The 12,889-nt window shown below is 43.8% G+C and overlaps 1 protein-coding gene across 1 annotated transcript in view; it reads left to right on the top strand.

The window, feature by feature from the left end:
• The window catches only part of TOMM20 (translocase of outer mitochondrial membrane 20), a 59,125-nt gene extending 47,792 nt beyond the window's left edge, over nucleotides 1-11,333 (top strand). The window contains exon 5 of the mRNA XM_018561309.1: nucleotides 11,153-11,333. Within this exon, the coding sequence (XP_018416811.1) occupies nucleotides 11,153-11,197 (45 nt within the window). The 3' untranslated portion in view covers nucleotides 11,198-11,333. The remainder of the gene's footprint in view (nucleotides 1-11,152) is intronic.
• The last annotated feature ends 1,556 nt before the right edge of the window (nucleotides 11,334-12,889 follow it).

Here is a 12,889-nt window from a genome sequence, read left to right as displayed (position 1 = left end):
TATAATTGCTACAACCTGTCCTGTGACAATTTCCTGAGACTAGAGAAAACTTCAAAAGTTAGGAGGCAGCTGTCATTTGTAAGGAGCACATGTACATCTCTGGGGGTTTTTTTTTTTGCAATAAGTTTTTATTGAACACATTTTTAAAAAGTTGTACATACAAGAGTGGGGAGAACAAACCCCATTAAAAGTATAGCTGGGTATGGGCCCGAGCCTCCACCAGCATAAACGCAACATTGCACATCTAGATTTTGTAGATGACAACTTCAACTGCCTAGTGCATTTAACTGTACAACGGGGAAAACAGACAGACAGTGAAACAATAGGGGGTACAGACAAACAAAACAAACAACCCTCGCTCCGCTCTCCCATCACATAGTGCATCATACGAGCATGGAGCTCCGATCAAAATTATCTGGCAAAAAGGCATCGACCCATGGGTCCCAGGTTGAGTAGGAAACCATGGAGTTTTTCAAAGAACATTACTTGGGCCATAATCATAAAAAACAGCCTAATGGAAAGGTCAGGTGTTTTCCAGGATCTCGCGATCACTTTCCTGGCTGCACTTTCCTGGGAGCAATAATTTAAACTTTATAATCTGTTGATCTGCGCTTGTGGATGGTTTGGTAATATTGTAAAAAATTGAAGTGGAAGACTAAAGCTGCCACAATACAGGCTGGAAGCCCTAAGAAATTGGATAAAGGTTTTGCGGCACTAAATCCCCTTCAGTGTTTAAATTAAATAAATGAGGCACTATCAGGTGCTGTGATGAATGTAAATTCCTCTCTGTGACACAAATGTCCTTAATCCAGGACTGTGAATACACAAAAAAACTTGCGGAATGCAGAAGTGAGCGCGGAGGCTCACGAGATATCGGCTGTTTTATCCCTAAATGTGAGTTTTTGTATACTTCACCATAAGGGATCTTTCTTGATTTTCTAACCAATGAGAACCATCTGGCGTTTAAATATCTGGAGGAAGTGCCAAAAAGAAATTGATCTAATTAACTGCTCCAGTCTGATTGTAAAGCTACTAAAGGATTTCTATGCGGTGAGTGAGCACTGCCTAGGGGGATTTTCGTGTGTAGCACCTTTTAAGATCACTTTTATGCACCAACACGGTAATTTAAGAATTGGATGATGATCACCAACCCTTCAAAAATCTATGTTTATTAGTTTACAGTTTACACTTTATAAGTGTGGATAAAGATTTAGATTTTTTTGGTTTCTGACACCTCACTAGAACTGCAACAACTATTCGATTAAATCGATTAAAATCGATGAGGAGAATCGTTACCAAGGTTTCTCATCGAATAGTTGCTGCTGTTCTCCTCCCCGCTGGTGCTGTCTGCAGCGGTCTGTGTCCATTCAAATCCCTGCTGCTCTCTCTGCCTGTGTCGGCAGAGGCAGCGGGGTCACAGACCGATGCAGCCGGCACCAGCGGGGAAGAGAAGCGCTGTGAATAAATTCCCCCGCAGCCCGTCGCTGCTCACCCGGTCCGCTGCTATGATCCCCGTCCGGTCCGCTGTTACGATTCCGGTCCTCTGCTACGATCCCCCTCCGGTCCGGTTCGCTGCTACGATCCCCCTCCGGTCTGGGCCGCATTTGCGATTCCGGGCCGCTGCTGCGATCCCCCTCCGGTCCGGGCCGCTGCTGCGATCCCCCGGGTCTGACCGTCTCTGTTTTGCCCCGCCCCCCTGCCTCCTCTACATCTGCAGGCTGGGAGCAATACCCAGCCTGCTATTGGATATTTTAAAATAGCCAATAGCGGGCTGGCTATTGCACCAGCCCACTGCCTGCTGTCAATCAGCATGGGAGGACCTGATAAAGAACTTTCTCCTTCAGGCCCCCCCTTTGCTGATTGGCAGTGGGCAGTTCCAATAGCCAGCCTGCTATTGACTATTGCAATTTGAAATATCCGATAGCAGGCTGGCTATTTCTCCCAGCTGTCCGGGGCATTTTCTTACTATTTGCGCACACATGATAAAATATACATTTCTGCGCAAATGTTTATCAAACCCGTATTTTCAGGAGAAAATAAACTAAAATAAAATGTAGTGCACAGAAACAGTATATAATACCCAATTCTTTGGTAAAATATTAATGATGGGGTCATGCCGGGTAAATAGATACCAAACATGTCAAGCATTAAAATTGCATTCGCCCGTGAAGCCACAAAAAAGTAAATACCCAAAATGTTCCATAGGGAACATTATGAACGCTTTTACCGCTCATCAGTTTAGTGCTAACAGTGATTGACAGTGCTAGAATTATTGCTCTCACTGTGACGTTCACGGCGACAGGGAACATGTGTAGTGCAATTGTCCTTTTAGCACGTAGATGCACCGACGCGTGTTTGCTCGGGGGGGGCGGGTGACTTAATTTTTTTTTTAATTTTTCTTTTACGTTACTTTAATTTTTATAACTTTTAAATGGGGTGCCGCCACCGCACGGTACAAACGATCCAGCGCCTGTACAGACGCCGGATTGCTTGTACATTTAACATCCATCGCCTGCTGTTAAAAGCACATCCGGAGCAGATCTTATGAGGTGAGCTAGTGGCTCAAGAGCCAGGACGAACAACAGTGGGGAAAGAGGGTAGCCCTGCCTAGTACCCCTTTCTCCACTGGGAAGGGCTCCGACTGATGTCCTGCGCATCGGACCCCAGCCATCGTACAGGAGTAAAGCGCTGCCACCCACTCCCTGAAGTGCAGGCCAAAACCCCACCTGTCCAGCATTGCAAATAAAAATTCCCATGATAGGGAATCAAATGCTTTCCGGACATCCAGGGACAGAAGCATTACGGGCAAATTTCGGGATTTGGCTACATGCTAAGGCGAGACATACGCCTAACATCCCTGGCTTGACGACGAGGTATAAAACCCACTTGATCCCCCCACTATCAGGGAGCCTGGAAAGGGGTTAAGACGGGCGGACAAGATTTTAGCCAACAGTTTGGTATCAATGTTTATTAAGGAAATGGGCCGAAAATTAGGCCATGACGTATGGTCCGTCCCTGGTTTAGGTAGCATGCATAAAGATGCCATGAGCGATTCCTGGGAGAAGCCAAAACCCCTCCTGGTAGCAATAAACATTGATACCAAACGTGGGACTAGTAGTTCTTTATATTTTAATAGCTGGCCGTAAAGCCGCCCGGGCCCGGCTTTTTGGCCACTTTGAGGGATTTAACCGCCGTGAAGACCTCCTCCTCTGAGATCTCTGAGTCAAACTCCGCCTGGGCGTCCGAGGACAGCGTGGGGCTGGACAGTTTGTCCAGAAATTATTGTAATGCTGACGGGTCACAGGTGGGTGGTGGTTTAGAGTACAGGGTGGCCAAATGGGTTCGGAAGATAGGGAGGATGTTTACCGGGTTCGAGGTCAGCGAACCGTTATTGCGCTTTAGTCTATATGGTACATGCGACTGGTCAGGAGTACGGAGACGTTTAGCCAAAAGGAAATCCGGTTTATCACCTTTGGTATAGAATTTGTGCTGCACACCTCGCAGGTGTCGTTCCGCAATGTGGGACATGCATAGGTTAAGTTCCGCATGTAAGTCGTGCAGTTGCGTCCGGTTGGAGGGAGAAGGTGAAGATTTGAAAGCCTCCAGGAAGGCTGCCTCCAGCTCTTCAATCTTAGCCTCTCGCCGCTTGCGTGCATGGGCTGCTTTCTGTATAAGGACACTCCTAAGGGTGGCCCATAAAGTGATCGGGGAGTTGATGGAGAGGTCGTTGAGAAGGAAGTACTCACGAATAGCGTCCTCAACAGCATTAGAGATCAAGGGATCGCTGAGAAGGGTATCTCTGAGCATCCACGACTTCTCGGACGGCTGGGACGTTAAGGAATGCAGAGTGACGAGGTTAGTATCATGGTCCGTCCAGAGGGTGGGGATAATGCGAGCCGAGGATAAACTTGGTAAAGCTGTGTGAAAGAAAGACATGATCAATGCGGGAGAAAGAATTGTGGGGGGATGAATAGAACGAGAAGTCTGAGGTAGCAGGATGTAGCTCTCTCCAAGTGTCTACCAGGTGATACCGGGCCAGCAACTCTGGGAATGATTTAGAGGTGGACATATCCGTATGAGAGGGGGGTCTACCCATTGGGTCCTGCCTGTCTGCATAAGGATAAGTGACCAAATTAGAATTGCCACATAAAATTAGGCAGCCCTCATATGCACCATAAACCACCTGCAGCAGATGGCGAAAACATCCTAACTGGCCTGTATTCGGAGCGTAGCAAGATACCAGGGTCGTTGGGGAATCCTGAATAGATCACCCAAATATTATGTAGCGACCCTCGGGGTCAATGATCTCTCTCCTGCAGTGTAATTGTACTGAACTACGAAACCCAATGAAAACCCCCCGTTGCTTCGTGGATGCTGTAGCTACATACGTTTGGGAGAATTGGGAGCTAAAGAATTTCGGGGTGTTTTCTCTAGAAAATCTGGTCTCTTGGAGACAGACCACATCTGCCCTGAGAGAGCGAAAAAAACCTAAAAGCTTGTACCCTCTTCTGTGGGATATTAAAGCCCTGGACATTCACGGAGGCAATCGTTAGCGGCATGGCAGATAGTTCTCAAGGAGTGAGACAACTGAATTAGAGGGGGATGGGAAGGAGAACAAATTGAGAGAAAGAAAAAAATATATGAACGGGAGGGCGAGCCGAGGATTGGGAAACAGACACACTTACAAGACAGAGGGGAAGTACACCGAGGAGTCAAGACAAGGACAAACAAAAACAAATAAACAATTTAACAAGGATGGCGTAAAACGCGCCACTTGAGCCCGCAAAAAAAAATAAAGAAAACTAGAAAAATGCCAGGTCCCAGTTCGAGACAAAAGTATAATGAAGAGAGAAAAAAAAAAATAAAGCACCATCAAACAGCCTTCCATTTCCTAATGGAAGGCTGTTTGATGGTTCTTTTTTTTTCTTCTAGAGGTAACCAGCGCCATGATCCAGAAGGGCTCCTTCGCGGGAGAAGCTGGAGCTGCAAGTCTTGGCGGTGAAGGAGAGCGCCTCTGCGGGGATGAAGACCAGCGGTGCTCCGGGGACTGTGAAAGCGGAGCGACATTGCGCACTCCTCCGCCTCTGCCAGTGTGGTGACGAAAATGCTGCCGGCCTTTGAAGTTGAAGGTGAGTTTAAACGTAAAGCCCCACCGATAACGGATTCCGCGGTCTCTGAGGAGTTGGAGAAAAGGCCGCAAGGCTCGCCTCTTCGAGATGGTGATCGTAGAGAGGTCCGCATACATCTGATAGGGCTGCCCTTGAAAGGACAAAGAGTCTGACTCCCGAGCCGCTTGAAGAAGCCGCTCCTTAGATTTGTAGAAATGCATCCGCACAATGATATTCCTCGGGGGGCCCTCTGGTGTACGAGGGGTCAGAGCACTATGTACCCGGTCCATCTCCAGACGGGAGCTCGGGGGCCAGCTCCCGAAAGAGCGGTCACCGCAGATTGGAGGTCGGTCACGGATTCCTGTAGGCCCCGAAGGCGGATATTAGATCTGCGGTCGCGGTTCTCATGATCTTCGAGCTGGGAACGAATCCTATTGTGCTCCCGCTTCAGATCGGAGACATCCGCCTCATGGCCTTCGACCATCGTGGTAAGGTCTTGGCAATGTGACTCCAGGGCGGCCATGCGGCAGCCTACATCCCGGATCTCCTTAGTGAGTTGGTCTGTCAGTTTACGGGACATCTGGTCCAAGGCCCTATGGAGCATGGATTCAAACTGCGCTAGCAAGTCGGTAGGGGGCCGGGAGAGAAGGTCCCTACCTTCTGCCCCAGGGTCTCTCAGTGTGACAGGGTCCGGCTGTGAAGGCGAGGAGGGGGTACTCGCCGGCACCATCTTGGCCGCACGCCCCAGGGCCTCACGGATGGATTTGGTGCCCGATTTATTGCGTTGTTTGGCGCTGTTAAACACCATGGCCAGGTCCCGGCAATTCCAGAGGGCGAGGTGGAGGGATCGTGACGTTGTGCACCCGAAATGGCGATCGGTATGTGCAGTAATGGGATATTTCTCCCTGGCTGTTGCGGAGCTGCCTCCGAGCACGTCCATTCAGGCAGCCGCACGCATGCACCCTCGTACATCTCTGTTTTAGGGCCTGTTCACACGACGTCCGTTTTCTGTGCTGACCTGATCCGTACGCTCCTGCACTAAAAATGCATCCCAATGTATCCCTATGTGTTTTATGGGCTACAGTTCTCACGTGCGCAGTCCGTTCAGGTTACGACTGTAACAAATACTGCATGTCACATTTTGTCCGGTCAGGAAACGGACCGGAAACGCAAAACGCGTCAAACGCACTGCACTGCAGCTAACATACTGACAGCCCCACTCCAGCAAAAAAAATTATATATATATTTTTTAACTGGAACGCAGCCAAAATGCGGCAAAAACGCACTGCATCAGTAGCACCGCGTCTGCAGATCCGCACCTGATATCATGTGAACAGGCCCTCAATGTATGATTTTGTTTTTATAAATAAAGGGATGCACCGATACCATTTTTGCAAGTACAAGTACTGATACGCTTTTGTTTATTGTCATGTGACAGTTTTTCTAAAACAATACAGACTAATGATTTCAGGACAGTGGTAGAGCGCCAGAGCCAGGTCCCAGCTGCAACTTCTGCAACCCTGGTAGTTCTATTGAAAATGCCACACATCGGCACTGGCATCTGAAAAGTATCGGTGCATCCCTAATAAATACCTAAATTAGGGCTGCAGCTAACGATTATTTCGCCGATTAATGAGTTCGATTAATCGGATAAAAAAAAGGCTCCACTGATGGACTACTAGTTTGTATTGAGATTGTAGTCCATCACGGGAGCAAGCTTGGCGCGGTGGAAGTAAAAAAAAAAAGTGTGGTGTGCAATATAGTACATTATACAGCGTCGCAATGCAGAATACCAGCAGCTATAGAGGAATACAGCAAATGCCAGCAATAGTACATTATACTATAATGTACTATTGCTGGGATTTATAGTCGTCTGTAGCTGGCGTTATTCTGTATTGCCCTGTATATAATGTATTATTGCTGGGATTTGTAGTCCTCTATAGCTGGTGGTAATCTGCAGTGCGCCGTACAATGATTTATACGGCGCACTGCAGAATACCACCAGCTTTAGAGGAATACAACAAATGCCAGCAATAGTACATTATACTATAATGTACTATTGCTGGGATTTGTAGTCCTCTGTAGCTGCTGGTATTCTGCATTGCACTGTTTAATATGTATTATTGCTGGGATCTGATGTATTCCTCTATAGATGGTGTTATTTTCCATTGCGCTGTATGATTTATTATTGCTGGGATTTGTAGTCCTCTATAGCTGGTGGTAATCTGCAGTGCGCTGTATAATGTATTATTGCTGGGATTTGTAGTCCTCTATAGCTGGTGGTAATCTGCAGTGCGCCGTACAATGATTTATACGGCGCACTGCAGAATACCACCAGCTTTAGAGGAATACAACAAATGCCAGCAATAGTACATTATACTATAATGTACTATTGCTGGGATGTGTTGTTCCTCCTATAGCTGGTTGTATTCTGTAGTGTGTCGCTGTATGTGTGTATATATATATATATACACACACACACACACACACACACACACACACACACACACATTGGTATTCTGCATTGTTTTGTACATGGTACTCTGCATTGTATAATATAGCGGCACAATGTGTGCGGTGGGCGTGGCGCTCAGGCTTAACTGGCGTGAACGGTGAGCGGGAAATTTACATTTTAGCCGACGACGTTAACATTTTCCATCGTCGATTTGAATCGACTAAATCGTTGTTGCAGCTCTACTAAAAACACCACATATATCTTTAACCCCTTCATGACTGAGTTTTTTTTTTCCAGTTTCTGTTCATTAATGACTGAAGCACTTTTTACATTTTTGCTGTGTGATTTCTTTCATGGCAGTAATATACTTTCTTACCAAGTGCAAGTGCATATAGTGTTGTTTTTTTTAGAGGACAGATCGGTCTATATTTTTTTAAAATCACATATGTGCACCTAACGCCTCACTTAGTATGAATAACTAACATATTTAAAACAAAGAAAACACTCTTTCCCCAGCTTTGATTATTATTAATTTTTTTTTTTTTTAAATAGCACAGCTAAAAAAAAGCATTATCATAAATTCATTTGTCCTTTATTTGGAAACGCATCCCTAGGATTTCAGAAATTTGTCTGTACTTGGCCTAAAACTAAAAGCTAACTTTTTTTTGTTTTTCCTCTAAAAATTAATAGTGGTTAGGTTAGGTGGCCTACAATGTCACTGTCATTAAGTGTCCATAACTGTCACACTTCAGGGCAGCTACATACTTTAAACAATGCCGTCATGAGGGGGTTAAATTTTAAAAAGTTAACCACTTGGGGTGAAAAACAATTTTTATTGTAAGGGGTTAATTTTTGTAAATTTATCGTATAAAAATATATAATTTTTATTTTGTTAACTTTGTTTTTTACACTTTTTTTCTTTTTTGTCACTATGACTGCTTGATTATGTAATCATTTTTTTATTTTTTTTTGGTAATTAGTCTGCTCCAAACTTGGGAACAGCCAATAATAACCTTAGTGACTGATCATGGCAGCATTTCAGGCTCAGATCTCCCTAAGGCTGGGGTTCACACCAAGGCGATTGAGCTGGTGAGCTGCTTTCGCGTGGTTGTCGCGCGTTTTTGTTTGTGCGGTTTAGAGAGGTCTATGAGACCCAAACCAGGTGACAACCACCTGAGAATAGCTACTGCACCTTTTTGCGCAACAGGCGATTTTTTAAGGGCGACAAATCACAAAGGTGTGAACAGCTTCCATAGACTTGAATGCAAATCTGTTTTGCGCAAGATCGCGCGGCTAAATCCGTGCGATAAATCGCCTAGGTGTGAACCTAGCCTAAAGGCTTCTGATCATTCCAAGACGATCAGAAGCCTTGATACATTTCCGCAAAGAAATACGTTATGTAATTCTGTGCTGAAGAATGTAACAAACAGGAGATACAGGTGTGCACGCCGCTCTATTATTTCAGTTTTGAAAGCTCTGTAGAGATGGGGACTTCCCGATGTGTACAGGCTGTACACACCATTCTGCTATTTCAGCTGTCAAATACCGGATTGCTAACAGTGATCCGTTATTTGTAACAGCTTAATTCTTTCATTTATAAAAGAAAAAAGCTTTTACAAAAGCTTAACTCTTTCATTAATGGATGCCTTAAATACTGAAGCATCCATCAATGAAGGTAACTGCTGATTCTTAGCAGTTACCGGCATTTTAAAGAACTAAATAGCTGCTCACGTACAGTGTACTTCACGATGGAAATGTAGAGTATACATCTCCAGTCGTGAAGGGGTTAAAGAAGAATTTGCAGAATTACAACCCTAACCCTTGCAGTGGGGTATTGACTTGCATCTAAATGTGAGGACACCGAAGGTCATTCCACTGCAGAGGGGGAGAGGAGAGCACTGACTGTCGCAGGACCGAGGATCTGAGTGTATCACCTGAGTGTATCTCCTTTTTTTGTGCCCCAAAAAGAGCGCTCCACTGTAAGGGTAAGTTTTATAAAATCCCAGAGTTCTTCTTTAACCAATAAAAACCAACTTCCTTCTATATTGTACAAATAGTAGGGTCAGATCACTGGATGATAAAACCTCACTGTTGGTCTGTGTATGCTTGTTTTATTATGCTCAAGCAATCTCTTTCCTTTAACAAGATTCTATAATAATCTATAATAATATTTTGAATATTTTCATAAGAGTATCAGTATAATTCCTCGGTCCCACTCACAGGGTATTTCAGACTCGCAGATCCATATTAGGATACACAGAATTGTCTGAGCAAAAAATCCCAACCATAGTTGGAACCAGGGATAGGCATGGACCAAGGTTGAGGCAGGGATTTTCCCAAGGACAGATCTTAGTAAAGGACACCAAGGTACATTTCAAATTAAAAACATCAAAAAACACTCTGCCCAGTGTCTGGCCTAGTTCCACAAGTACAAATAAGTTTAAAATAACATTTATATAAAGACTGCTTGTGGTACATGGTTATACAATGTTTATAAGATTTTCAAAATTCTTACACGTAATACACACAGTAAACACAGTACACATATTGCACACACAGTATACACTACTTACATTTGTTGTACATCTCTATTCAGCCCGTCCACAGTCCACTATGAGCAGCCCGAGGAGAGGAGTAGGAGGCAGTGGGTCCCTAATAGGAACAGTCCCTGCTCCTGGTGACGCTGGAACGGCCCTATTCATCCCTTAGGGGAGGAGGCAGTGCCCAAACAGTCAGCCGGTGTCTGCAAGCATGCAAATGTAGCAGGGAGGGGGAGAGAGTGAGGGTGCAAGCAGCCCAACTAATCGAGCGACCAAATTATCGGTAGTGCAAATCGTTACTGATTCATTATTGATTATGATCAACTTTATCGATTTTAGTTGTTTCAGCCCTAGGCGGCAGACCCTGCAAGGTCCACTCACGGACACAAGTGTCTGTTTACGGACACCTTGCCAATCCCTGATTGGAACTGCAATCTTACCAACTCCAATCCCAGGTGGTAGTTGATTAGACTGGTTCTAATACCTCTGGTTTGTTCTGCTGCAAATGCTGAACAAAGCTCAGAGCTCTCTGCCCCAGTGATGTTACTTGGTTGCCGGATTACTTTGACACATTGTGACAGCAACTACTGTCTTTGTCAGGGTCCATGAGTAACATATGAAATGTTTTGTATGTTTTCAGGATGAACTCAAAATTGGGTTTACATTATAATTAGTAATTTTGTTTGGTTTTTATGATGGATAGGATAGGTGGCCTACAATGCAATGCAATGAATTTTGCATATTCATTAGCAGCTGGCATATTATATGTAACTGTCAGATTTTTCCAAGAAGCACCTGAGGAGTTGAGTATCTTAATACCGACTAATAGCCATACCAATCTACAGCTTGATAGTTGTTCTAAACTCTGCTGTAACTCCCAATTTAAAGCCTAGAGCTTTCCAGGCAGTTTATATAACACATGGACTGCTACTGAATGATATTACTGATTGGCCTTGACCTTTTTCAGGAAGTACAGTTATCCCTGCATGATATGAAACATTTCACTGAAACTTGAGTTTAAATTGGTTTACCATAATTTTGTCTTTCAGAGAATTGGAAATGCTCCGAATCTGACTGAAGATGATGTTGAATGAAATGGAACCAAATCATGTTACTTCAGTAGTTGCTTGAACTGCAACATTATGTGCTACTGTTAAATACCATTTTTTTCTGTCCTGTTAATACATATTTGTTACCAGTATATTAATGTACAAGAAATAAACATCCAAAATAGAAAACAAAAGTCTATGCGGGGTATGGGTGGAGTAGCAAAAAAGTGTCAGTTAAAAGTAGTTTGATATAATACTGTGTATTGCTTTACAAAGACTAGTTAGGATTCTAAAATTAATATAGTTCCCAAATCTAATTTGCTGTGAAACAGGTAGTGAAGGAGAGATACAAAATGTCACATTAGTGTATTAGTCTATCAAAGAGCAATGTACAGCAAGCTTTTCCTGGCACCATGGGTTTGTGTCATTTAGAACATGGTGTTTCCCCAAACATTCACTCCTCCTATCCTTGCACAATCCACATGTGCCCTGATACGTTCCATAGTGACTGGATTAAGGTCACCATGGACCACGGTGGCTGGATTAACTTTGTGGCTATAAATGCTCAGGTATGTTCCAGACATATTAGGACTCAAGAAGCTGCTTTGATGAAAACTATTGCTAGCAATATCATCTATATTAATTAATCATCTGTGCCATATAATAATTATCGATATTACCCTCGCTCATTGACTTATTGGATCAACCTAGAAAAACCATCGCCTTATTGAGAATAAAGTCGCCACGGAAGTTACATAAATAGACCAAGGGAAGCTGTCAACACACTCACACTCTCTCTCCTGTACACACTCACTGCTGAAATTGCATTCTTAGTGGCCAAATGAATGTTTTTTTAATACACATAGGGACATTTTTTATTTAGTAGCATGCTAGATTGTGTCAATGTTTTTAATCAGCTGAAATACCACAGTTTTGCTTCAATATAAGCAATTAATTTGATGAATATTTTCACTTGTAAATGCTTGTAACCCAAGCATCAACTTTTCTGAAAGGAGCTGCTACACACACTTAATTGGGGGCATTTGGATCTTTTTCACTTACAATAGAATTTCAACAGTCAGTTTTGAAACGTGTTTATATGGAAATTCTTGCTTGTTGTTGTCTATGAGACAACTGATACAATTGTAGCAATAAACAGTCACACAGCCTCTTATTTTCACTCCTGACTGCCAGTATCCGTGATAAGGATTCATTGGCCTTGTGCTTTCAAATCACTCTAAATACCTCCTAAACCGATATACCTATCGCCACATAAGATGTTTCCTGGTGTTGTGATAAAGTCAGGGCTTATTAGCCGCAGTCTTGCTCTACACACATCTATGGCAGTGGCAGTTCAAACGCTTAGCAGACAGATGTGCATTGTTACTCACTGATCTTCTTTAAGAGCATCTTCCCTGGTGGTATTTTTTTTTTTTAAATATTCAATTTTTATTGAAGTATAAAATTATGAAGACAAAACCAAAACCTTTTCAGATGCAGGCAACAAGTCATAAGACAAACACATTTCTCTGCTACTCAACCTACTAGAAAGGTTGCCTTACTCGTGCACCTGAACCGTAGAGAAACAGATTGAAAGAACGATCAGACTGGAAAGAAGAGGGAAAATTAGTGTGAAGAAAGTTCCGGGGGGTATTCGTGCGGAACCCCATACAATCTAGACAATATTACCTTTTTTTGTAAAAGGCTGTATCTGCAGGTTTTAGGGTCTCTAATGCC

The sequence above is a fragment of the Nanorana parkeri genome, unplaced genomic scaffold, assembly GCF_000935625.1.
Source record: "Nanorana parkeri isolate BGI_ZX_2015 unplaced genomic scaffold, ASM93562v1 scaffold515, whole genome shotgun sequence".
Lineage (NCBI taxonomy): Eukaryota > Metazoa > Chordata > Amphibia > Anura > Dicroglossidae > Nanorana > Nanorana parkeri.
Note: the sequence above shows the minus strand (reverse complement) of the source record. Positions and strands in the feature narration are given on the sequence as shown.